The sequence below is a fragment of the Pelophylax lessonae genome, assembly GCF_965119305.1.
Source record: "Pelophylax lessonae genome assembly, chromosome: 1".
In the NCBI taxonomy this organism is placed as follows: domain Eukaryota; kingdom Metazoa; phylum Chordata; class Amphibia; order Anura; family Ranidae; genus Pelophylax; species Pelophylax lessonae.
In genome coordinates this window covers 310,074,374-310,102,280 of record NC_138768.1, presented here as the reverse complement: position 1 = coordinate 310,102,280, position 27,907 = coordinate 310,074,374, and the positions used below count along the sequence as shown (strand labels likewise).

At 41.7% G+C, this 27,907-nt stretch overlaps 1 protein-coding gene across 2 annotated transcripts in view; it reads right to left on the bottom strand.

Moving 5' to 3' along the window:
* Nucleotides 1–1,343: 1,343 nt before the first annotated feature.
* The window catches only part of CCDC157 (coiled-coil domain containing 157), a 42,373-nt gene continuing 15,809 nt past the window's right edge, over nucleotides 1,344–27,907 (bottom strand). For both annotated transcript variants that reach the window (XM_082252274.1, XM_082252275.1), the window contains exons 4-11: nucleotides 20,853–21,489; nucleotides 20,672–20,749; nucleotides 17,887–18,074; nucleotides 15,790–15,966; nucleotides 14,650–14,812; nucleotides 12,723–12,862; nucleotides 4,322–4,422; nucleotides 1,344–1,654 (exon numbers count right to left, since the gene is read on the bottom strand). In XM_082252274.1, the coding sequence (XP_082108400.1) occupies nucleotides 1,453–1,654; nucleotides 4,322–4,422; nucleotides 12,723–12,862; nucleotides 14,650–14,812; nucleotides 15,790–15,966; nucleotides 17,887–18,074; nucleotides 20,672–20,749; nucleotides 20,853–21,489 (1,686 nt within the window). In that variant the 3' untranslated portion in view covers nucleotides 1,344–1,452. The remainder of the gene's footprint in view (nucleotides 1,655–4,321; nucleotides 4,423–12,722; nucleotides 12,863–14,649; nucleotides 14,813–15,789; nucleotides 15,967–17,886; nucleotides 18,075–20,671; nucleotides 20,750–20,852; nucleotides 21,490–27,907) is intronic.

Sequence of the window (27,907 nt, the reverse complement as noted above, 5' to 3'; positions counted from 1 at the left end):
ATTTTTAGTTGTATATTTAACCTTGTCCAAGAGTACATTGGGAGGAATTCATCAAAACTGGAGCAGACGTGATTTGGAGCAGTACTGTATGGCAACCAATCAGCTTCTATCTTTAGCTTGTTTAGTTAGGCCAGCTTTACACGGTGTAAATTTCTTTTGTTGCCGGAAAGATATTTGCACGATTCCCCCATCAACACAGGCTGTGCTGACAGCCACCAGCACTAATATTTCGTTTGCGGTACTGGGCTCCAGAAGGTCATATTTTATCGAGCATACTGATCCAGCTTTTACAATCTACTGTCTGTAAGTCCCAGGTACTGGTGGTACTATCTAAAACACACAGATACATAATTCACCCCATACCCTTGATTTAGGTCAGTAATATAAAGGTTACCGTAATAATCAAGCACAAAGCTGAATTCATTTCTAAATGAGAATAATGATGTCACTGTCAGGGGTTAGTATCAAATAATGAAACCCTGTGATTACACTTATCAGTCCATGCAGGCGGGACTAAGGTATGTCCCCTGGTAAAGTCTGCCTCCCTCCCAGGCTCTGCAGTGTCACAAACTGTATCTGTGGCTGACAGGGTGACAGTTGCAGTGAGTGGAGGATTCACACTCTGACATGCTTGAATGCAGCAATGGGGGAAGATGTTACAGCAGGCAACCCACACACAGAGGACACCCGAACTTAGCGATCGCACAGTGACAGATACACAGCTCAGAGGATGTCATCAGTTCCTGTCACTGATCGCTCTGGCACAACCACCAGCAACACTGACAGATCAGCAATGCCAGCATGCACTAGAACTTGAGCAGGCTGTGGGATTGTGATGTAATCACTGACATTGCACATGTGATAGCCGGGTCACGCTCACAAACATGGGGCATGAGACAGTTCCTTCCTCCATAGCTCTGCATGGGAAAAAGGGCTGGACTGGAACTCCCCAGTGTCTCTGAGCAGTCGCCAGCCTGCTTGCAGTAACAGACTGAGAGGAAGACTGGAAGGAGAGGCAGCTGCTACACTAACAATTTAATCAAGGTTTATACCTCCCACTTCACCTGATGATCTGTCATTGACACGTGCCTTGCCTTTTTAAAGCTGGAAAACACCCCCCAGACAGCCGGCATCTTCCTCTGTCTGTCCCGTCTTCCTTCCCCACTGCCGCCCCTCCCCTCAGCTCACAAGGATCATTTATGACGTTCCACACTGCCAGAGAGTGCCGGCCCATGGCTGCGCCCTAGGTGGCAGTGCGCCCTAGGCCGCTGCCTAGTTTGCCTAGTGGAAGCACCAGGCCTGCTTTAGTTACCAACATTCAAATTGCTAATTGAACAGCCTCTGCTCATTTTGCAGTCTTTGCTCATTTTGTAAATGAACCCCAATATGGGGGCAGTCCCAGACCGAAAGGCTTTGTTTTAGTTCTGTTCTTCTTATGTGTCAGTATGCCAGCTACTTGCGATCTGAGCTTGGGGTTCGATTTCTACCCTTAACTTGCTTGACACGTGCATAAGCAGCAATTGGAGAATTCTCAAGTGGAAATGTCAGAAGATGTACAGCTTGACGTGAACCTTTTCTTTCTGGCTGACCAGGAGCTGATGTGCTCTCTGAATCCTTAGTGCAGGCGACTGAATTAAGTCTTGGAGTTGGAGGCCTGTATGTTCAAAAGAAAACAAGAAATATTAAAAAAAAAAAATGATAACTAGAGGCAGCACACTGCAAAACATAGAAGGCTGAATGATTATTCTTTCTGCTGTCAGGAATTATATAAATACATACCAATCTCCTACAGATGTGTATGTTTATAGGTAGTGTAGATGTCCACAATGTCTCTATTACCATGGGGGAACAATAAGCTACTGGATGAAACATTAAAAAAAAAATATATATATACATATATCTATACACTGCTCAAAAAAATTAAAGGAACACTTTGATAACACATCAGATCTCAATGGGGAATAATATCATGCTGGATATCTATACTGATATGGACTGGGTAATGTGTTAGGAATGAAAGGATGCCACATCGTTTGGTGGAAATGAAAATTATCAACCTACAGAGGGCTGAATTCAAAGACACCCCGAAAATCAAAGTGAAAAAATTATGCAGCAGGCCAGTCAATTTTGCTGAAATTTCATTGCAGCAATTCAAAATGGTACTCAGTAGTTTGTATGGCCCCCATGTGCTTGTATGCATGCCTGACAACGCCAGGGCGTGCTCCTTTTGAGACGACGGATGGTGTCCTGGGGTATTTCCTCCCAGACCTGGACCAGGACATTACTGAATTCCTGAACAGGCTGAGGTGCAACCTGGTGGCTTCCCATGGACCAAAACATAATGTCCCACAGGTGTTTCATTGGATTTAGGTCAGGCGAACATGGGGGCCATTAATTGGTATTCCTTGATCCTCCAGGAACTGGCTGCATATTCTCGCAACATGAGGCCGGGCATTGTTGTGCACCAGGAGGAACCCAGGACCCACTGCATCAGCGTAGGGTCTGACAATGGGTCCAAAGATTTCATCCCAATACCTAATGGCACTCAGGGTGCCATTGTCTAGCCTTTAGAGATCTGTACTTCCCTCCATTGATATGCCTCCCCAGACCATCACTGACCAACCACTAAACCGGTCATGCTGAACAATGTTACAGGCAGCATAATGTTCTCCATGGCTTCTCCAGACCCTTTCATGTCTGTCATATGTGCTCAGGGTGAACCTGCTTTCATCTGGGAAAAGCACAGGGCGCCAGTTGCTGACCTGTCAATTCTGGTGTTCAATGGCAAATGTCAATCGAGCTCCATGGTGGCAGGCAGTGAGCACAGAGCCCACTAGAGGATTCCGGGCCCTCAGGCAACCCTCATGAAGTCTGTTTCTGATTATTTGGTCAGAGACATTCACACCAGTGGCCTGCTGGAGGTAATTTTGTAGGGCTCTGGCAGTGCTCATCTGGTTCCTCCTAGCACTATGGCCTTGTCCAGCTCTCCTAGTGTAACTGCCTGTCTCCTGGAATCTCTTCCATGCTCTTGAGACTGCTGGGAGACACAGCAAACCTTCTGGTAATGGCACGTATTGATGTGCCACCCTGGAAGAGTTGGACTGCCTGTGCAACCTCTATAGGGTCCAGGTATCGCCTCATGCTACTAGTAGTGACACTGACCCTAGCCAAATGCAAAACGAGTGAAAAACAGTCAGAAAAGATGAGTAGGGAAACAAATTTCAGTGGCCTCCACCTGTAAAAACATTCTGTTTTGGAGGTCGTCCCATTGTTGCCCATCTAGTGCCCCTGTTGTTAATTTCATTAACACCAAAGCAGCTGTAACTGATTAACAACCCCCTCTGCTACTTAACTGACCAGATCGATATCCCAGGAGTTTAATTGACTTGATGCCATACTCTGATTAAAAAGTGTTCCTTTCATTTTTTGAGCAGCGTTCATATATATATATTATATATACACAGTATATATATATATACAGTATATATATATATATATATATATATCGCCATCACCGCAGACCTACTGAAGGTTATTGAGGATACTATAAGACTTCATTCATGCTGGCAGTGTCAAACCCATGTTTATATGTTTTTAGGGGACATTCTTTAAAGCATATATATGCAGGTAATGCATTTTCAATAGTGTCATTCAAACTCAGCTTTTACCTACGATTAGATGCAGTCAGTTTAGCTGCTGAAAATGGAATTCTGCGCATCAAGGATTAGATTAAGAACTCTAAAATGCAGCTAAACGTGTGTAAACGCAGCAAAACCTGCTTTAAAGAGAACCTTCACTTTTGTTGAGAAGAAAACAATCCCCTCAGGGTGATCAATGTAGATTTAGAAAGAGACCTCAATGTAGAAAGAGACCTCAAATATCTCTGTCTCTGATTTTAGTGGATTTTTAGCAAAAATATTGTTTTGATAAACATTTGTGTGGGCCCCTGAAAATCAGTAGCACCTTCTTTTTATTCTACTGGTCACATGCTTTCAGAAAATATATGGGTTGGGGGGGGGGGGGGGGGGTCTTTTAGAAACTCTGAAATCTAAAAGTGAAAAATAAAAAAGCAAAGGAAAATTTGCAAAAATTGTCTAGCCAGCTGAGTTTAAAAGTGGAGCACAGGGCCTGGCAGAGAAAGGGTTAAAGCAGAAACATCTGGGGCAGGAAAAAGTATGTTATAGGGAAGCAAAAAGATGTTATACTTTAAGCTACATTCACACCTGCACTCCGGCGTTTAGCTTTTTTAAAACTCAGCAATGCAATTGTAGATTTAGCCCAAATGGTTCATGGCATGAAAAGATACTGACAAAACACTTACTTTGCCGAGCTCCTTCTGCTATCATTGTAAGCAAGCTGAAGTTCTGGAGACATTTCCTCTCTGTTGGGTGTAAGTGCCCACAACCGAGTCTGAGGAATTATCTGAATGTATAGAAAGAAATATTATTACAGCAAAATTTATATCTACAGACAAAAAGTAAAAAGTTCTTCCTAAGTATCCTTAGTATCAGCTCATAGGTGGCAGTAACCTTTTCAACCAATCAGAATCCAGATTGGTTGCATTTAAAGTGTATCTCCACGTTTGCAGTATAATTTGAGAAAACCCCACTATATGTTTGTTATGTGTTGTCATTCAGAAACCATACCTAAAAAAAAAAAATGTTTAAAAAAATCTTCTTCTTTTAGATGTTTCTTAGGAGAAATTTCAGTGTGAGTCTGTCCTAAGAGAAAGGCTTAAAGCCCAACTCCAGAATGAAACAAGTGGGGGGTAGGATGGGGTTTGCTAATATCTTGGAGTCAGGTTTTAACCACTTAAGCCCCGGAAGATTTTACCCCCTTCCTGACCAGGGCCTATTTTGCGATTCGGCACTGCGTGATTTTAACGGACAATTGTGCGGTCGTGCGACGCTGTATCTAAACTAATTTGACGGCCTTTTTTTCCCACAAACCGAGCTTTCTTTTGGTGGTATTTGATCACCTGTGTGATTTTTTGATCATGCGCTATAAAAAAAAAAAGAGCGTCAATTTTGCAAAAATAACAATATTTTTAAAAAATTTTTATATGAAATTCCCCCCCCCCCCCAAAAAAAATGTAAAAATCAAAATTTTAACATTTTAGGCCAATTTGTTTTCTGCTACATATGTTTGGTAAAAAAAAAAAAAATCGCAAAAAGCGTATTTTGATTGGTTTGCGCAAAAGTTATTGCGTTTACTAACTAAGGGAAAGATTTTTGTCATTTTTGTTGTTTTTTTTTTTTTAACGAGTAACGGCGGCGATCTGCGACTTTTTTTGCGGGACTGCGACATTGCGGCAGACAGATCGGACCCTTGACTGACATTTTTTGACACTTTTGGGGTTACCAGTGACATTACTGGAGTAATCAGTGCTATACATATGCACTGTTACTGTAAAAATGACACTGGCAGTGAAGGAGTTAACTTTATTGGAGAGGGAGGGGTTAAGTGTGTCCCTAGGGGCGTGTTTCTAACTGTGATTGGCTGTGGCTACTAGTGTAAGAACAGAGATCAACGGTCCTACATAGTAGAACCGTGTGATCTCCATTCTTACACAGGGAAGAATGACAGGCGGCTTTGTTTACGGTGTAACAGACGATCGCGAGTGCCCGGCGGACATCGGGTCCACCGGGCACACGCGCGGGGGGTCCGTGACCACGCGGGAGCGCGCCTCCGGCGGCGCTCGCTCGCTCCCTAGAGCCTCACAGGCTAGCGACGTAGTCCTACGTCGCTTTGCCTGTGAGGGGCTGACACCCGCAGTAAATAGTCGTGCGGCGGTCGGCAAGCGGTTAAGGTAAGCTGAGTTTTCTCTCATTAACATACAATGCAGAAGGCCAGAAGTTAGCCAATGAGAAGAGGGGGGCAGGGCCCGAACCGCAGATCCATGTCTGAATGGACACACAGAGATGCAGCTCGGCTCTGGTGCCCCCATAGCAAGCTACTTGCTGTGGGAGCACTCAACAGGAGGGGGGGGGGACAAGAGCTCCAGCCAGGGACCCGAGAAGAGAAGGATCGGGGCTGCTCTGTGCAAAATCACTGTACAGAGCAGGTAAGTATACAATATTTGTTATTTTAAAAGAAACAAATGAGACTTTACAATCACTTTAAAGCATGTCTGTGAGAACCCCCTGGCACTCTAAAATTACACTCTTACTTTACCAATCACACAAAACCTACTGACAGGTACAAAATACAGGCACCTAGAGACACAGCGAACAACTTTCAGTGCCCATGTTCTCCCCAAACCCAAGGCCATACTGATAACTTCATCAAAACATATCATAATGATACATTTAAAGTCAATGGATGAGTAACATGGAAATCCATCTGAAAGCCTTATTTCAACATAACCAGGTATAAAGCAAATGGCTAACATGTTTGAAAAGCAAGCCCTGTTCACCGCACAAATTAAAATGAAAAAAAAACAACACATATATAGATACAAAAGGTAATGAAGTCCACCCCCACTGATTACGTGATGTCATTCAAGTGAGGTAAACAGGAAACACCGCTGCAGGTGTGGTATCTCTAGGAGGTGTTCATCAAAACATATCATGATGATACCTTTAAAGTCAATGGATGAGTAACATAGATCTAACAGAAACAAAGATAAAATTAAAAAGAAAATAGGATACAAAACATAACAAAACACACTAAGTTTAACCAAAGAAAAATATCTACATCATACCGAAAGTTCATGCCATGTCTGGAGGTGAAAAATCCACCATACGTCTCTTTCTAAGAGTCTGCGGTGGACATCTCCTCTGCGAGGTGGCTTTTTGCCAGACCATAAAATACAAAGGATGACATATCGCCAAGATGCTCATGTTTAAAATGCTTTGACACATTAGATAAACCTTTGTCATTAAGATATGAGGCTCCATGATAATGTTCACTTACTCGTGTCCTAAGAGGGCTCACTGTGCAATCCGCATACTGTAAATTGCAGGAAATGCATTCCACAACGTAGACCACATTATTAGTACTGCAATTATTAAAATCACAGATCAAAAAGTCTTTTGCAGTGGAACACGAGCAAACTGTTTTTTGGTTTTTGGAATGTTTACCACAAAAATGACAGGTATTCAAGCCACAGGCATATGATCCTGTGCTATGTAACCATGTCTTGTGTCCTCCAGACTGGTACAGTACAGACTGGGGGATAAGATATTCCCTAGAGTGCTGGTGCGACGACTAAAAAATCTGCAACCAGCTGCCATATTGGGGACTAGATCTTTGTCCATAGATAAAATGGGCAAATGTTTAGAGATTATGTTTTTAATAGAATTGAACTCTTGAGAATACGCAGTCACATAAGTGATGGAATTACTGTCATCGCTGTTGTGATCCCTGTGTTGGTCACGCTTTAGAAGAGTAGATCTATCTCTGTCAGAAGCTACAAGTATAGCTCTATCAATTCTTATATTGACGTGCTTAAAGTCAACAACCTTACATTCCCGAGAGAAACTCCCCACTGTGGAGCAGCTTCATCTGGTTCTGATACATTCTCCCACTGTGATTGTTCGTATCATGTGTGCTGGGTGACAGCTGGTAGCAAGTAGTATGGAATTTCCAGCACACTCTTTACGATAAGTAAAAGTATGAACAATCCCACTGGAGCTGTCCCCCTCGAGGGTAAGGTCCAAAATATTGAAACATTCATGGTGGCTGTCAAAACTGAATTCTAATTTAAGAGGATCATTATCAGCATAAGTAATGAGGGACAGGATGTCATTTTGTATGCCATCCCACACAAGAAGCAGGTCATCAATGTAGCGACCATACCATATTATGTGGTTATTTAAAGAGGAAGTAAACCCATTCATTTAACAGTTTAAAAACAGTTACATTTCCGGCACGTGCCCGAAATATAACACTCCCATTGGTTGTGCTCTCAACCAAACTGTCAAACCATCCAATGGCTGGTATCATAACTGATCACAAATGCAGCACATGGCAGTTGAAGATTAAACAGAGGCCAAGATGGCAGCTTCCTTGCTAGAAAACGATAGGAGGGTTTACTTCCACTTTAAAGGGATAGTGGGAGAAAAAAGAAAGTGTTCCTCCCACCAGCCCCTGTACGGTGAAACTTAGTGTGTTTTGTTATCTTTTGTATCCTATTTTCTTTTTAATTCTATCTTTGTTTCTGTTAGATCTATGTTACTCATCCATTGACTTTAAAGGTATCATCATGATATGTTTTGATGAACACCTCCCAGAGATACCACACCTGCAGTGGTGTTTCTCGTTTACCTCAATTTAATTACATCACGTAATGGGTGGGGGGGGTGTAAATACAGGCGGTCCCCGGGTACAAACAAGATAGGGACTGTAGGTTTGTTCTTAAGTTGAATTTGTTTGTAAGTCGGAACAGGTACATTTTTTAGGTGTAGATCCAGCCAAAACAATAATTTTTAAGTTTTTTTTGGATAGCATAGGGAAGGGGTAACACCTCTGTACCATTTGTTTTGCTGTCTGTGCCCCTGTTTAGAAGATGTCACCTCACTTTCTGTCCCTTTGACAATTGGATTTTGAAAGTTTTGGGTTGTTGTGGAACCAAGGATTAATGATAAAGCTTCAGTGGAGACACCTTTATCCCATCATAACTCTTCCAGGAGTGAATTTCCCTTCCTAGGGCTAGATTTCCTCTCACTTCTTGTCTCCCTCCATTTGTAAGTAGGAGTCATTTGTAGGTCGGATGTTTGTAACCCGGGGACTGCCTGTATATGTTTTTTTTTTTTTAATTTGTGCTGTGAACAAGGCTTGCTGCCTAAACGTGTTAGCCGTTTGCTTTTAACCTGGTAATGTTGAAATAAAGCTTTCAGATGGATTTCCAGAGTTGCCTAGTCCTCTGTTTGTTTGAAGTCATTGCCTATTGATGGAGGAGAGGACATCTGAGCACCTGGAAGGGTTTTCCGTTTCTTACCTTTTACACTTAGGCCCCTTTCACACATGCCGGCCGTTCAGATCTGCCTGTCAGTTTTTTTAGGCGAATCTGATCGGATCCTCCATGCATCTCTATGGGGCAGTGGATGTCAGCGAAGACATGTCCGCTGACACCCGCTACCATCCGATCCAATCCTGTCCGTCAAATCCGGATGGATGGAAACCCTATTTTCCATCCGTCTGGTGGATTGGATCGGATGGTATCGGATGAGAATGGACAGGCGGTCCATTCTCATCAGATTTCCCCATAGAGGACAGCAGGGACCTGACAGATCTGTCTCCGGACACAGAGCGGAGACGGAGCTGCCACCCGCCTGCTCAGCGGGGAATCAGCGGATCGATCCCCCGCTGAGAAAAACTGAGTCCGCTGACGGAGCGGACAGTGTGAAAGGGGCCTAACAGCTTCACTGTTTAAAACAGTGCTTATATACTTTTCTCCTTCCATACCTTTCGGCCCATGTGTAGTTCCACGTCCAACAGAAGCAGGCCTCACAAGCAACTTCTGTCGAACGGGCATGCTGGAAACCAGCACTGCGAGCACCGATCAGTGTGTTCTGGCCCCCCCTGTCAAAACACAATAGCACAGCAGGAGAGAATGTTGCACTAACATTGTATTTGGTAATACGGCGACCTCTTAGTTTAGTTTTCGTTCAGCCTGCTGGGTTGAACGATAAAAAATTCCTGTGTGTAACAAAGTGTTACTAAACCCACAACAGTAAAAGCAGTGTGTATATGCAGTAAAGTATGCTTGTTATACTCACTGTGGAGCCTAAGGGGTTAATCCTGTGCATTGTGTAAAAAGGCTGTCCAATCCTGTCTTCTCTGATCATCTCCTTCTTCCACTGACTCCAAAAAAAATAACCTGATATTTACAGGGCCAGGGGACAGGCTGCATATGCATAGTTTGGTGTGTATTCCTAGTGAGTTTTTTTTTTTCTTGGGAGAGTGCATGTGATCAGCACAGGGCCAATCACTACTGTCCAGACGGAAGGCCAGGGGTCCTGCAGTCTTATGGGATGTTAGAGCAGAATGAAAACTTCTCCTGCAAGATTTAAGCAGACACTGATACAAGCCACAAGACTGCTCTAACTGCTGATGAAAAAAAGGTATTTAGCAGTTTATATTTTCTAAAACTATTGCATTTCAATGTTCTGTGTACTGTGGGGGACCAGATATAGTGAATGCAGGCTCCTGGGTTCAGGGCTGGCCCAATACATTGTGATGCTTGAGTCCAAGAATGAAATGCTGCCCCCCCCCCAAAAAAAAAAAAATCACGCCCAACAAAAGACTTCCACGTCCATTATTTTCAGGGATGTATAGTAACGAAGTACAACTACTTAAGTACTGTACTTAAGTACCGAAATGCGGTATCTGTACTTTCCTAGAGTAGAATTTTTTTCTCCTACTTCTACTTTTACTTCACTACATTTTTTCGATGATTTCGATACTTCTACTCAAGTATTTTTTTTTTGTACTGCATAGTTACTCGTTACTTTTAAAAAAATTACCACTGCCAGAACAGTAGATGGCAGGTTGCATAAAGCTCAAAAAAATGTGTATAATGTCATTTGTAAATCAGCGCATACGAAAATAAAGGCTGTGTATAATAAAAGCTGCTATACCAAATCTTTCCAATAAAAAGAAAATATGAAACAAACAAATAAATGGTGCTACAGGGCTTAAAGTGCATCAAGAAACTACTGACAAACACAGGTTAATCATTTGAATAAATCATTTGAAATAATAAAAAACAATATGATGTTCAAACTTTTGACTTCTTTCTTTAATAACTACATAACACAGTACTTGTACTTCTACTTTCAGTACTTGAGTAGAAATTTTTTTTTCAAAACTACTGGTACTTTTTACTTTTAGTACTTAAGTAGCAATTTTTTTTAAAAAACTACTTGCAATACTTAAGTTAAAAAAATGTTGAATACTTTAGTACTTCTACTTAAGTAACTTTTTCTGCGAGCACTTCCACTTCTACTCAAGTCACTTTTTGATCGAGCACTTGTACTTTTACTCAAGTAGAAATTTTGAGTACTTTATACAAGTCTGATTATTTTATATAAATATAAAATTTGGGAAATATTATGTATACTGTTATCTTCTTCCATAACTCGCCACCGGACCGGTCCACCAAACACCCACTTTCTGTCCTCAGTCCTCCTGTGTCTGCTGTGCCCACCGCCCTAGAAGATCCAGCCTGCCCTGTGTGAGATGGAGTGCGCTGATGTCTGAGGTCATTGCGCACACCAGGATCTCATGAGGGAGGTTCCCCCGGAGGAGACACTCTGCCTCCTCATACTCATCAGTTTGCACTATGGACTGCAGTATGAGATGGGGAAATATCACCCATAACACGCCGCAAACTGATGACACACAAAACTGCTGTGAAAAAAAAAATCTTAGGAGTCAAGTTGCTGCCCCTCTCCAAGTGCTACCTGGGTCCAATGGACCCAGTGGGACCCATGGTAGGGCCGACCCTGCCTGGGTTTAGTAACACTTTAAGGACATACTGGGAGTGCCCAACCCTTCCCTTCTTCAACACATTCCTGTTGGCCAAAGAGGCAGTCCTTTATAATCATGGGCGAACAGAAATTAATGGGGGTAGGAGGAAGTATGCAAATTCTGACAGAAAATGTTAGAGTTGGGTTTCTTATTGGTTCTTACCAGGAAATGTTGGAGCCTTGGTCTGCACAGAACTGCTTGGCATTAAGGGAGAGCATGGGCACAAAAAATGGTTGCAGGTATGTGAAGTCACCTCTATGTGCATGACCATCTGTCAGCAGCTTTAAAAGTAACTTTAAAGCAAACTTTTCCCAAAAGACCCATGGGACTGTGGTTGTCATTCCCTTGTGAAAGGTGTTAGTTGTCTGGCTAATACATTTGACCAACTGGGTCCAGTACAAATTGAGTTTCTGATCTGGAACAAGCATACATATCTGCAAAGTCAGAATAAAGTCGGATATTCTTATTTTACATGCCTTCTCCAGGTAAGGGACACAATGTCCTGAAGCAAAGGGGTAAACATGACAGCCAGGAAACCAGCAGAAAAACTTGCAAGACTATTTCAGGAAAGATTTCCTTGGACACCTTACTCACTTATGTTTGCTGCCTCCACCCCACTGCAGGTTTTGTAAAGATTTTAAGCAAGTACTGACCCTACCCAGAGGCGTCACCTACACACTGTTAGACTCTTCTGCCTCAATGTTACAGAGCTCGGGCCTGGTGATTAGCTGCTCAGCATAACCAATGCATTGTGAGAAGTACTCAAATTTTTTTTAAGGTAGTAGTAGCGAGGATCAGGTCAGCAGACAGCAACAAAAAAGGTCGGTAAAGATACTTGGAGGTGGAAGGATAACACTAAAGATATTTTTTTCTTGTAGGAATTGGTACTTAAGTAGTATTTAAACTGAGCTATCACTTTTTTTCCTCCATTGTATGTAGACTTTACAATGTTTAAATTGTAAAGAATTAGAAAAGAAACACCTCATTGGACCAAGAAGAACTTTGAGGCTGGAGGCAGCCCTTGTTAATCTCTTTCTGTAAATTCTCCAGGATTATACATTTGTTCAGCTAATCTTGTGATCCAAGTATCAGTCAGATTGATTTAGTGTTCTTATATTTACTTTGTTCATCACAATTCAGGCATACATTACAATGCCTGTAAATGTTCAATATGAACACTTTGTTCTTTCATAAGTCAGTTAAGTGCCAAGTTGCATTCCACTGGCTGCATAGATTGTGGCACTTACCTGAAGTGGCCCTTGTTTGCTCTTTTCTTCCAGTTTTTGCAGACTGACTCTCAATTTGGTATTCTCCTCCTCTAAAATGCTGATCCGAATGCTGTTTGCTTGGAGCTGTTTTTCCATATCTTCAGTGATATCACCAGAACCTTCAGAATGTCACCATAAAGTCATATGATGGAACAGTCAAGATTATTCATAAAACTTTAATATTTCAAACTCATCTTTAGAGCAACAATAGTGGCTTTAATATGGGAAAAAAAATCTGATGCACATTAATTAAGTTATAGTAACATATTTCACGTTTTATTAGTTTATATCAGTAAGGAGAATTAAAGTGGAACTTTGGGGTCCACAGTGAAAACGGGTGGACAGGCAGGATTTTTAATGAAGAAGAGACATGCTTTATTTCTTCTGCATTAAATCTACATACCTGCCTGTCCGCCCTTGTACAGTGAGCCGTGCACACGCAGCACACTGCAAAAATATGACAATGCCAAATCTGACAGAATGCTCAACCAATGACAGTGGCAGGCGATCGAGACCCAGAAGTTGGCCACCAGAAGATGTCAGTGGCCAGGGGTGAGTCCCGGGGTTGGTACATTGCTGAATTCTAGGTGAGTATAGTTCTGCTTTACAAATTAATTGCTTGCTCTGAGCTGCTGCACCTCACACATTGCTTTGTCCAAAAATAAAGTCCTTAAAATGAATGGGCGGGACTTAGTGACAAGCTGGGTTACAAAGCAGAAGCGCCAGAGCATTGCCTTTCAGAGTTGCTTAGCATTTGACTGAATGAGACAGGATGCCTTATTTGGTTACTTTAGTCATTGTGATAATCATATAAGCGATTTAAACAATCTAAAACAAGTGCAAATTACCTTGGCACAGGATATAGCATCATTAAAGTCTAAGTTCTTGACAAAATATGGGGTTATTTAGCTACATGGCAGATGAGGTTCAATGCTGAGAAATGTAAAGTGATGCACTTGGGTGCCAAAAATATGAAAATTACACATTAGGAGAGGCCCCCCTGGGAGAATAAATGATGGATAAGGATCTGGGGGTGCTTGTATATCAGAGACTTGCATTAGCATGCAAATCCAAACCACAGCTAACTAAGGTAGCAAAATACTGTCATGCATTAAATAGACTATACATTTCAGAGATACAGCAATAATTCTACCCCTTTACAAAACAGAGTATGGATATATATAAGGCTATGGGAATTGAGAAACAGATACACATGTTGGCAGGTGCAGTCTATTTTTTCCACTGCAGGTGGCTCTCGTCCGCAACAACAATGCAGGTGGAGAAGGAAGTCGAGAGGAACCTAGTTTCTCTATGGTTTTCTCGGTCACAGGGAGGCAGCTATCTAACTGAGTGCTGCCATCTTATGTGACTTTGGTGGCCATCTTGGGTCAGGCAGAGACTAAGACCCTGGCTCCCGGGTTTAACCTGAATTTTGTAAGTAGCTAGAGTAGGGACAGGTTGCCTGTCTGTCAGGGACAGTGCTTAATGTCAGGGAAGGGTTCCAGAGGAGGAGGGATAGTGCAGGGACACGCCATTCTTCCTGGAAGCCTTCCCATTCAGATGCAGACTGGCCAGGCTGCATTCCGCTCCTCAAGACCGACGCTGTCGGCACCTCTGATCCACCACTCTACTGACACTTTGCTGTTACAACCTGCAAGTGTTCCTGGTCAGGTTGCCTTCCTGCCGGGCCTGTTTGTATTGCTGGACTTCTGTTTTAATACATTCCGTTACTGCACCTGGACTCTGTATTTCCTGTCACCTCATCAAGCTGCATCTTCCCACACGCACATAGGTTGAACTGGATGTACCGGTGTCCTTTTTCAACCTTCAATAAGCTATGTAACTATGACATTCCCATTGCAGAACTGACAAGGAAAGGACTCCTGATTCCATTATGAAAACTTACTTTCAAATTCAGGAAGAGGATGCAAGTCTGGGTATGATATCAACAGTCTCTCCCTTTCCTTCTGCTCCTGCAAGCATCCTTGTAGTTCTGTAAGCTGCTTGGTCACCCCTGACACAGACTTCTCAATTGTCACCTTCTCCTGCTGAAGTATCCTCACCATCTCCTACAGGCAACACATGAAATTAGTAGGATATACCTCTGTGGGATAGCTGAAACTGCCAAGGGTAGAATTCTGTACAAAAAAATAACCGCGCTAAGCACACAAAAGGAATAGAAAAATTAATAAGAAAAATTAATAAACTATACTAAACCAATATATTGATGTAAAATTTTAAATGTGAAAAAACTGCAGCTATAGTGGGAATACACCAAGTAGCATATATAAAGAATAAAGCTGCGCTAAATTGAAATAAATGTTATTGCAACAAATGCATAAATGTGAGATGAAACAGTGAATAGTCTGAATCAGATTGCGATACCACAACATCCATAAAAAAATGCCATACTCTAGTGTTCATAATTCAAAAATCATCAAAAGAAAGATAAGATAAAGTCCAAATAAGAAGTGCAGGGTGCAAGAAACGGAAATCCTCCACCGCAATAATGTGACTTCTTCCTCGATCAGTGACAAAAGCCAAAGCCACGCTATGCGCTTACCAGAAAGAAGATGCAATAAAGCCCTTCAGTGTACTCATATGGTATGGCTCCAATCCGCTCCAATGGGTAACACTCTAGCCTCTTTTGCCGGTCCAGCCCAGCGGCGAGCCGCGATCAGGAACCAGCACCGCAATGCGGACGACCCAAGTCCAGCAATGGAATCAAGAATAAAAGTGCTACGGTAATATCGGCAGAATCCAAAAGGACCGCAGCCGCCCGACTTCCGGGTATCACGTGGTGATGTCAGCACGCCTTCCCGACGTCTTTCGTCATAGATTACGTCTTCCTGGACGTTTTTATGGACGTTGTGGTATCGCAATCTGATTCAGACTATTCCCTGTTTCATCTCACATTTATGCATTTGTTGCAATAACATTTATTTCAATTTAGCGCAGCTTTATTCTTTTTATTTGCTACTAAGGGTAGAATTCTGCCAGGCAAAATTTGTTCTTTTGGAAGACGAATTCTTGTATGTGGCAGTACCTGTTGATCCTTCAGTTGTCTCTTTAGGTTTTCCTCCTCTTTTTCTATGTGATCTATTTGCTCTTCCAGCTTTGCTTTTTGCTCTTCTGCATCATCCAAACTACCTCTTAGGTCCTCACACTCTTGAGATAACCGATCCAACTGCTGTAACAAGGATTTCTGCTTTGCTTGCAGGGACTGGGGTTTGTTGGAGAGGGGAGGAAGACTATTAATAGACAAGTACTGGAACTGAACTGGAAATTAATGTTCTCAAAGAAAAAAGCCACAAAACAGCAGCATAAAGCAAAAAACCTATGCATTTCGGTGCTTAGTTATATACTTATTAAAGGCATTTTCACGACTGAGGCCTAGATCTTTTTGGAATAACAACAAATACTAAAATATACTAGTTGCATTCATAACAATAGGTTATAGGTTCTGAACTGTACAATTTATCCCTAGATGCTATTACTACCCAGGGCCATAGATCATTTTTATCCTGATTGAGGGGGGAGGGAGTTCAACCCTGGAAACCAAAATGGAAAACAAATGAGGTGCCACACTTGCGTGTGGGGTAATTGTAATAAACTTCTCTCATGTTGATTTAAGAACACACAAGAATTCAGAAACCGTGAGGTTATATTGTTGTTTTTTTGTTTTTTTTTTTATCCTATTAGGTAGGATATTCTTTGTTCAGCTCTGATGAAAGATGTCTTAACATTTTTTGCTGGCCTTCCCACTTTGAGGAAGTCTTCCCTTGGTGTCGTCAATCAAGATTTTGTGCTACAACACTGATATTTTTTTGTTGATTACCTAACTCAAGATTCCTTTTTACACAGCTGTTTGCTACATAGCAGCTATCCAGATCGGCAATTCCTTAGCAATAGCTTTGGATATCATGCCTGGACTTCACATGAATGGACGTGCAGGGCAAGCCTTGGGGCATTGAGACCTGTATTGTGGCGCTTTCCAGACCTTGGTGTTTTGTGTAGTACTTTGTATAGGATTGTGTACATGGAAGTTTTTTTATAGTTTGTTCTTTTCTATTAGTTGAACTAGACAGGCTTGTGTATTTTTATAAACCCTACTAACTATGTAATTACTTGCTGGTTAGCTGTGGAAAGCTTGCCAAGTCAAGAGCTGTGACAGTCCAAGATGTGACCCTATCTCTGAAGGCTCATTTAATAAGTAGGGCCAGATGGCCTAAAGCACAGGAGATACTTTACCATTTCAATTTCCCCACCACCGCCTGTTTTATCATGAAAGGGGTAAAGGCTGAAGGATCAGGTACTGACAATATCCACTGGGTGGAATGCTGCTCGCTCGGCACTTCCTCTTCCACTTTTCAGCCTAGAGGCAGCACCATCCCACTGTGGTTTTTGGCCACCTCAAGCCGCCTTCAGTTTTGTGAATATTTGAGGTCCTCAACATTTGGGTCTTATTTCTTACCATTATGCATATAATCTGGAACCTGAGACCCCTATTTTTAGGGGCATCATTCTCGGAGTACACCTGAGCTGTATCAGGTGAAACAAATGCACCCCATGTCCATAGGATCTCCATATCCATCCTGGACTTTCTATCCTTATATGCCCACTTACTGGAGCAACCCAGAACTTATGCATGCTGTCTGTCTGTCTCTGATCAACCCAACAGTCTATCTCAAGTGAAGCTTGCAGTTGACTGGGGTTGTTTTAAACCTTACTGAGGCTAAATACTTTTTGTTCTCTTAGGAACTGCCCCAGTGTTTTTTTTGGGTGGGGGGGGGGGGTTGACCATTTTACATTTTTGATTTACTGTCAGTGTCTGATGCCCACTGCTAGACTGCTTCAATGGATGATGGAGAAAATAAGACATTTGTACTTACATGAAATCATTTTTTTATGTTCCATTGAGGAACACAGGTCCCACCTCTGCTTTTTTGCTGGCCCTGTGTGTTGTTTTCTCACAAAAGTGGGTTATATGGGGCTGGCTTACAACTATTCTGTGTGCCAGTGTCCCAAAAGCAGCATAAAAATACTATTGCTCAATGCCTGTGTCCCAAATAGACTAAAAAGGAAAGATTTTACAGTAAATACAAAAATCGTATTTTTCATTTAGATGGCTGGAGGCACTCACCTCTTTTTGGATCTGAAGGTTCTCTCCACGTGCCCGTTCTTTAGATACAGCCTGTTCTGATTCATGTAGTTTCTGAAGTGTGTTGTCTAGTTGGACTTTTAAATCATTCATTTTCTTTTCCAGAGTAGAGACCTCTTCCTTGTACACCATATTTTGCATCTCGTTTACCAGTCTTTGTCTGGATAGTTCTACAAAATATAGATCATTGAGTATGGACCAATTCTTAAAACATTTTTATTCACTGATGCACTTGAAAGAACAATTTCAGTCTAACAAAAATAATCACAACATACAAAAACAATACGCTTTTCAAATAAAATGTATGTTTTATTATTTGCCGCCAGAGCCTTTTTTTCCCATTTTTTTCCCAATTTTAGGCCTGAAGATTAATTAAAGTGATTGTAAGGGCAGAAGGTTTTTTTTATGCTAATGCATTCTATGCATTAAGATAAAAACCTTCGGTTTGCAGTCCCCCCCCCCACAGCCCCCTAACACTTACCTGAGCCCCATTTCGATCCAACGATGTTGCACGAGTGCCTCAGCCATCCGGGACTCTCCCTTCTGATTGCCATTGGCTCCTGCTGATGTCAATGTCAGTTAGCCAATGAGGAGAGAGGGGGGCAGAACCGAACCAGGGCTCTGTGTTGTGTCATAGCAAGCTGCTTGATGTGGGGGCATTCAACAGGAAGGAGGGGTCAGGAGCTCCAGCCAGGGACCAGAGAAGAGGTGGATCTGGGCTGCTCTCTGCAAAACCACTGCACAGAGCAGGTAAGTATAACATGTTTTTTATTTCTTAAGAAAAAAAGAGACTTTAGTATCACTTTAAAAAAACACAATATAATGCCTAATTTTTTGGTAAAATAAAAAAGATGAGGTTGCATTACCCAAATAGATAACAAATATATAAATCCTCAAAACTGCACACACCCAGTACCCAAAACTGTCCATAAACCACAATTTAAAGCCTTTACAGGTCATCAATTTAGAGTTAATTGTAAATGATGGCCTTGGAAAGATTGCTCATACTTTGGTTTATGTGGCGCTACCTAATATATATCGTGCAATATTTAAAATGTGTAAGTCAGTGTTAACACTGGTGGCAGCAAAAAGGTTAAAGAACTATACCTAGGCTTACAGGTGAAATCTAAGAGAATAATGCCATTATTCATGTCCTCAGACTCTCTGTCCCCAGTGATCATTTTAGACAATATTGTTGTAAGTTTTAAAATATGAGGGCAGACAGTACAGTTACAATACAATTCAATACAGAGGGCCCTGGTTGTTAGAGTTTACAAACTAGGATATATGTTCACACATCCTTTTCACATACCTTTAGAGGAAGTCGTAATGACGAAACGCGTCAGTACGTGGCTATATGTAGCCCGGAAGTGACGTCAGTACCCCGGGCAGAAGTGATGCTGACTGCTGGACTTGCAGCAGATGACCAGGATGAGATGCTGGGATTACCAGCTATACTGTATGAGCGTGAGATTGACGTTCCTTTTGCTAATGATGAGCACTCATTAATTCTATTTTTGTGAGTGTTTTTAATCGAGAGTTTATAAGTTAATAAAGTGTCTGAATGGGATTGCCATATGTGGACTATCTTTTTTGAGCTTTAGCGAAGAGTGACTGCCTATATTGGAACTGAGCATTCCTGGCTGGAGAAACACCAATAGCGAAAAGAGCTACAGATTATGCAAGTATTGCTGATCAGTAAAATAACAGGCAATTATTTCTGATGAGTGATGTATCTTGTGGAGAGTGGTGGTCACCAGTTGAACTGTGGTGAATAGAGTGGACATTTTTTAATGGATGCTGGGACTGTTGGGAGACACTTTCTTTGGTTTATAAAGGAGACTCTATCTGCTATTAATTAACACAGAGGTGGACTGCCTTCTTATTTACTAAGTGAGGAGTAGAGCGCTGCCTGAGAGTGACTGATTATTGCTCTTTATTGTTTTTTTAGCTACCGTATTTTCCGGCGTATAAGACGACTGGGCGTATAAGACAACCCCCCTAATTTTCAAGTTAAAGCATAGGTTTTGGGCTATACTCGCCGTATAAGACTACCCCTCTTCCGAAGCAAGGCAACACCATTGAAAAACATCAGACTTCTCATAGATCTCCAAGGTACCCCAAGTACTGTAATACATGTAATCTCTCATAATATCTCCAAGGTACCCTAAGTATAAGTATTACCAGTAGATGTATTCTCAAGACGCTGGCTGTGCGGGAATCCTGTACCGGTTTACCATATGTACCGTAGCTTCGGCTACATACAGTATACCGCGCTGAGCCAATCACAGTGAGTGATGAATTCTATTATTGAATGCAAAGCCTGCTCGGATTGGCAGAGTCAGAGAGGCGGGCTGATGTTACTCCGCCAATCCGAGCAGGCTTTGCATTCAATAATAGAATATATCGCTCTCCCTGATTGGCTCAGTGTGGTACACTGTATGTAGCCGAAGCTATGGTACATACGGTATACCGGTACAGGATTCCCACACAGCCAGCGTCTTGAGAGATTACATCTACCGGTAATACTTATACTTAGGTTACCTTTGAGATATAATCCTCGGCGTATAAGAGGACCCCCCATTTTTGGGGGATTTTTTTGAGGTTCAAAAGTAGTCTTATACGCCAGAAAATACAGTATATCATATATGGTAGAAGCTCACCATTTTGGAAGTTTGTGTGATATTGTTTTACCCTCTAAGCGCAGAGATGTTTGAATTTGCAATGTTCACACATGCTTTTTAATACATTTTACATTGAACCTCACCTAAATCTCGGATGGTGCAGTGTTGCATTTTAAGCTCCTCTTTCAGGATCAAAACTCTTTCTTCTAAGACTGCTGAACCTAAATCAAACATACCGAATTAATTACACTATGCACTAAATAAGCAACTCATATGGCCTACTAAGATGTTCTTTGATCAGGAGGAGGTTTAATGAAATGATACCTTTTCTGAGTTCTTCCTTGTCCCTCTCCAACTTGTCCATCAGTTCCTGACTCTGTAGCTTCTTTTTTTCTAACTTCCTTTCATTGCCCTTTACTTGTCTTTGCATCTCCTCTTCCTTTTCCTGAAGCTGATTCTTTAAACTTTCCATGTTTTGTTGAAGCCTCTCATTCTCAGCCTTAGAAGCTTCAAGCTGATTTCTCATAGGTTGTATCAGTTGGGTTAGCTCTGACAGATGTTTATCTATGCGAGCCAGGTCTTTGCTCTCTTCGCTGGCCCAGTATCGCATTTCATTGGGAGACAGAATACCTCCAGGTGGTAAAACATCTTGGATTTTTGTGAGCGATGTGGGCAAATTTTGACTTCTACATACACTAACAATGGCATCACTAACTTCTTTCAAGCTACTTTGGGCAATGGCACATGCATCACATGGTACGAGAGCAGACTCTAATGTCTGTGAGCCTACATTTCGTGTGTCCTTTACAGTTTCATGTTTGGATTCTCTTGGAGTGTTGCTAATGCGGTGGCTCTGAAGACGTGTGGGGGCTGTCTGAAGCCTGGATTCAGATAAATGAGAAGGATCTTTCGATGTATCACTCTTTTTAGGCACAATAATATTGTCTTGTATTGAGACTCTCTGCAAAAAGATAGGCAATAGTTAAGCAGAAGCCCAGCCAAAAATATAAAAAGGAATAGCCCTTCAAAGATACAAAAGATTATTTTGATGCAATACCTTCAAACCAGAGCTGGCTTCATTTACGCCATCAGATGATCTCTTCTAGGTTGAATGATGGCCAGCATCACTCAACTCAGTCCGTTAGAGTCCATTCTGCCATGGACCTGGCCTCAGATGTGAATGGACAGTGTAGGAGAAGCAGTACAATAATAAGCTTTCTCCTCCTATAAGCATACTATTTGTCAGCATAGGTCAACTCCTTGTGCTGCTTCTCACTTCCATATCCAAGCTCAGCTGTACAGGAACTGCAATAGGCTGATTTCAGGTCACATTTAGGTACTTACACTACTTGCATTAAAAACAAAATATACTTTATATTTATTATGATGAATGAGTGCTTACAGAGCCACATTAATTTGCATCTTTTTTATCTTCCAGCTTTAAGTGAAATGTACAGCTAAATCCCTTCTATCCTGTGTACATGTATTTCCTATATTACATGACAAAATGGGATGATTTGGGAAGACTGGTATCAAAAAACACTGAAGAAGTGTCTCAGGGCAACCAGTTGCATTCTGTGTTTCATAAAAGATAAAACTGGCTGTTCTGGACAAATGCTCCAATTATGCACCAGTTTTCTCTCCACACCTGTTATTAAACTGGCCCTGGTGTGTTTGACAAAAAGAAATAGAAATCAATACATAACTGCACACATATAATTGCCATTACTGTACATGCAAATTATGAACAGAAATAAAGGAGAAGTTGCTAAAAGCAACAAACAGCTTACTGGTTTTGGTTTACTTTTCCAGCCTCTAATAAAAAATGGAAGGTGGCAGTTGCGAGGTCTCAATATACTCCCCTTTGCTCCCTAGGTCACTGAATAGTGGTGGTGGGTTTGAGGTGGTGTACTCTCTCTTTTTACTCCAACCCTCCTCCCACCTCTCCTGCTCCCTCTTTCCTTTCCACTTCCCTCATCCCTACACTCACCCCCCCCTTTTTTTTTCTTTTCAACTTCTTATCTTTACCCAGTTCCTTTCGCCAAGCTGATGTTTCCCTGGCCTGGCATTTGCTCCATAAGGAATTTATACTTCCTTTACCTTATGGTCCCCACCTTCTACGACTTCACTTTTTCCTCATTCCCTGTTAAGTCCCGAGTTCTTCTCGGGATGATTTTAATTTTCAAACTTAAAAGAGAAAAAGTTAGAGATGTTTCCTGAATTTTATTTGACGACAATTTCCTCATTCTCTCAAAAAATTATTATACGATTTGTTGTATGTACTCTTTATAGTTGATTTACTAAAACTGGAGAGAGCAAAATCTGGGGCAGCTCTGCATAGAAACCAATCAGCTATTTTTTTGTCAAAGCTTAATTGAATAAGCTGAAGCTAGAAACTGATTGGCTACCATGCAGAGCTGCACCAGATTTTGCACTCTCCAGTTTTAGTAAATCAATCCCTATTGACACAGTTCCTCCTGTGTTGTTCTTACTAATATATATATACCGTATTTTCCGGCGTATAAGACGACTGGGCGTATAAGACGACCCCCCTAATTTTCATCTACCGGTAATACTTATACTTAGGTTACCTTGGAGATATTATACACGGCGTATAAGACGACCCCCCATTTTTGGGGGATTTTTTTGAGGTTCAAAAGTAGTCTTATTCGCCAGAAAATACAGTATATATATATATATATATATATATAACACTGTTGCTATTTTATAATAATAAGCTAATGGAATTATCAAAAAAGGAGCAAGTAAAAGGACAAGATGTCAATACCTACCCACTCAGCGCTTAATGGTAAAGGATAGTGCTATGTATATTGACAATACTCACTATTACTAAGTTTACAGCAGCTGCTATATAAAATTAAAAAGTCCCACATATACACTAGCAGTGCTTTAATGGCTACTCTCCTGTAGCCCTATGTTGAACCAAAATAGGTGCTGCACGTGAATGCACAAGTCCTCCTAAGCAAGGTAGTCACTTCACATATGCATAAATATTATAATCGCATAAAGTCCCAATTGTGTGCTATGAAGTCCTCTTTGCGTTTTTCAAAACCCCAAGATTGGGGTTGGCAAACTCCACCACCACACCTCCGCGAGTCCCCTAGGTAATAAAAACGTACCCTTAAGACATATGTCTAGTGCTTTGGAAAATGATATGGATCCGGCTCTCCACCTCGGTCTGCTTGCACACACCCTGGTCCGGAACCTCCCCTGGGAAGCAACCAGCACTCCTCCAGATCGTCTCCAAAATCTGCGGCCACTTGGAATGATCCCAGGCTCATTCAGCAACTTCTCCTAATTCTCCTTCTTAAGCTAATGGAATTGCTGTCATGGGTTACATTCTGCCTGCAATAGCCAACTTCTCTTATAAATAAAACATATTTAAAAAAAAAATGGAAGGTGGCACGTGGATGGTTTCCACAGCAACTCTTCTACTGTTCTTTGTGCCAATTTTTCTTCTTTTTTTTTGCATAAAACCCATGGTCACCTTATAATATATAGTAATATAATAAAAAGGTAAATACACAGTATATTTATTTTATTTATTTAGTTACAGATGGACATTCTGTCACTGTGCAAAGGTGGCCTGTTTCAGCAGGGAAAGATCTCTAAAAAGCTGTAAGTGGATGTTGCCCACAAAAATGAGTATTCTCTAGTTTTAGCTGGAGCTGCTTGGAGAGCATGTCCAGGCCTGTCTGGCCAACATAGATAGGCCACTATGTGTATTCCTGGAAGTTTGGCATTGTGAACGGACAGACAGGGAGGTTGATTTACTAAAGCTAGAGAGTGCAAAATCTAGTGCAGCTCTGCATAGAAACCAATCTGCTTCCAGGTTCTTTTGTCAAAGCTTAATTCAACAAGCTCAAGTTAGAAACTGATTGGCCACCATGAACCAGATTTTGAACTCTCCTGTTTTATTAAATCAACCCTACTGTTACTTTGTCATTTGGATGAACAAAAAAAAAAAAAACAATCAAAGAGCAATAAAATGCATTTTAAGTGTAGTGTGTACTTTGAAAACTCTCCAGGGCCAAAAAATATAAATAGAAAAAAAATATTTTAATCAGGTAATTATTTAATGTTTAGCACGTTGCTATTCGGTTTCTCACCAAGCTCATTTAATACTATGCATTGAATAGTCTATGTGATTCTATCTCTTGCTATACAAGTCTATTCACAACACACACACCTGAATGAAGCAGTGCAGTGATGCATTCCCTCCTTTTTTGCTAGCTCATAAAGATGGTTTGGATTTTCAAATAGACAGAAGTGGTGAACAAGTAAACAAGCAGGACTAGCCTATTTTTTTTTTTTTTTTTTAGAAGATCAAGAATGCTTTACATACAGAATGTTACAGAAACACTACATTAAAGGCCCACTCTGGGATCAATGTCAACCCCCCCCCCCCTCCCCCTCGGGCCCTTTCATCGGTTGTCTACCTCAGTGCCTGCATAACAAGGACACTTTTTAATGGATGTCCAGCAGTGGCATCCTCTCAAGATCCATAAGAAGACAACGTTATCACAGAGGGATGACAAAGCACTGGTGTGCCAGGGCTCCATTCACACTGCTGAATATGTGGTCCCCTGGAACCAGTTGTGGCAGAGACCTGGAGGGAGGACATAAGTGACTTTATCTGGCTTCCGAAGATAAGAAGGAAAGAATCATGAAAAACCAAATGGAATGGGAGTAACCATTCACAAGATGAGACGATACCCACACGGTGTGGAAGGTAAAAAAAGATACTTTATTCGCACTTAACCACCACTGTATGATGGAAAGAACGCTTGCGATCGCCAATCTTACCGCTTCCTCGTTCTGGAGGAAGCGGGGAGTTTGGCTATCTCACCACAAGTGCACGGTCTCAGACTGATATGATACCATGACTTAATTATCTGGATCTCTCCCTATCCTTTGTTCCTCCCCCCCCCCTTCTCTTCTACTCTTCCCTTTCTTCGGTCCTGTCCCCTTTTTGTTTCTCCTCCCCACCGTTTTGCCTCTCTAGCCTATGCCTCCTCCAAGTGAACTGCCTCATGCCTCGTACACACGCAACGATTATCGGCCGACCGATCAGCCGTCTTTTGTCCAGAGTTGTGTTTTGTTGGTTGGAATGTGCCTAGACTGCACACTAATTTTTTCGGCCAACAAAAATCAACTTCAGAAGTGATGCCATGTGCTGGTTTACTTTCTGTGTGTTTTTTCTTCTCTGAGCATGCCCAGTCTTGCTCATCAGATTTTTGTCTGCCGAAATCTGTATTGACTGACGGAAAATCGGCCGTTGTGTTGACGGCCAACAAAAATTTTATAGAATGCACACCAGATTTTTTTTGGCCGAAAAGTTGGAGTCGGTTGTCGGAAGCATCATACTAACAAGCCGAAAATCGGCCGATCGGACGTTGGCCCGAAAATTCACGGCCAACTATCGACGCGTGTGTACGAGGCATTAGTGTCTGGGTCACCTTCGTGTACCTTACTCTACATCCTGGGTATGTTGATATCTTTACTGGTGTAAGATTGTTCAAACTGTTAGTCTGTGAACCTGTACTGGTCTCCCTCCTGTCATCCTCCCGAGGCACAGTTTTTTCCCCTTGGGGTGCCGGGGGGCGATGTCAGACGTGTTATGGATATGTTCACTCACCTGTATGAGTCTGCTATGCTGTAATGATCCGTGTAGTTTCCTATCTTATTGTTTTGCCCTTTATATCTTGACACCGTATGTACTGCTTTGTTTTGATCACTTGGTTGCTTATTCTTGTTATGCTTGTCAAAACTCAATAAAATCTATTGAAACTAAAAGATACTTTATTCAAAAATTAAAGATGAATAACACATAGTCACACGTATCTGCAAAGACAATCACAAGACATGACATAAACATAATTAAAAGAGCATCCCAATGACAGTGCAGGTGAATAAATGCAAGGGATATGTCACTCACAGCTATGAAAGAAGCAAATATCAAAACTCCCACTATGCTGTAAAGCACAATAGCAATATAGTAGTTTGCATAAATTGCATGACTTGAAGTCAACTCCTTGATTGGAATACCCGTCATCAATGGAATATACTGTTTTTCCATTCACCTATAGTTAGTCTTAGAATCTCCTCTTGGATGGACTTTGTATTTACACCAACAAATGTTCTACCAGGTATGTCCTCTTACTATGCTGATTAATTGGATCAGCTTATGCTGCCTTAGGCCCCTTTCACACAGGGAGTCTGTGAGGTGAACTCAGTTTTTCTCAGCGGGGGATCGATCCGCCGATCCCCCGCTGAGCAGGAGGATGGCAGCTCTGTCTCCGCGCTGTGTGCGGAGACAGAGCTGTCAGGTCCCCATTCTTCTCTATGGGGGAATCAGATGGGAACAAACCCTCTGTCTGTTCTCATCCGATACGCCAGACGGATGGAAAATAGAGTTTCCATCTGTCCGGATTTGACAGATCAGATCGGATGTCAGCGGACATGTCTACGCTGACATCCAATGCCCTATAGAGATGCATGGGGCATCTGTTCAGATCCACCTTAAAAACGGACAGGTGGATCTGAACGGACTCCCTGTGTGAAAGGGGCCCTATCAGAAATATAGCACTCTGAAGAGCGATCCACACCTGCAACATTAAATCTGACTCTTTGAAATGTGATATACTTATTACTATGTTTCTTAACTCACGTTTCAAGTTGACTTCAAGTCATGCAATTTATGCCAACTACTATATTGTTATTGTGCTTTACAGCATAGTGGGAGTTTTGATATTTGCTTATTTCATAGCTGTGAGTGACATATGCCTTGCATTTATTCACTTGCACTGTCATCGGGATGCTCTTTTAATTATGTTTATGTCATGTCTTGGGATTGTGTTTGCAGATACGTGTGACTATGTGTTATTAATCTTTCATTTTTGAATAAAGTATCTTTTTTTTTTACCTTCCACATCGAGTGGGTATCGCCTTATCTTGTGAATGGTTACTCCCATTCCATTTGGTTTTTGATGGTTCTACCCCTATAGGTTCCCCATATCCCCTCTGGGGTGAGTGGGTGAAGGATTACCCCCATCGACCAGTTTTGTGACTGGGATTCTTTAACATAAGAAGGAAAGAATGCCTAATAAATCCCCGTACACACAATCAGATTATCGAATGATCTGTCGTCCGTTTTTTGTTGCATGCAAGTCTCATGTCAAAAGCGAAGAGGTTACTTTCATACGAATTTTCCCGTATGACAGAATTCAACTTCAGAAGTGATGTCATGTGTTGGATTGCTTTGTATGTGTTCTTTCGTCTCTGAGCATGCCTAGTCTTGCTCTTACGATTTTTTTTGGACGAAAAGCGTACTAATTAAATGAAAATTGGACGTTGTG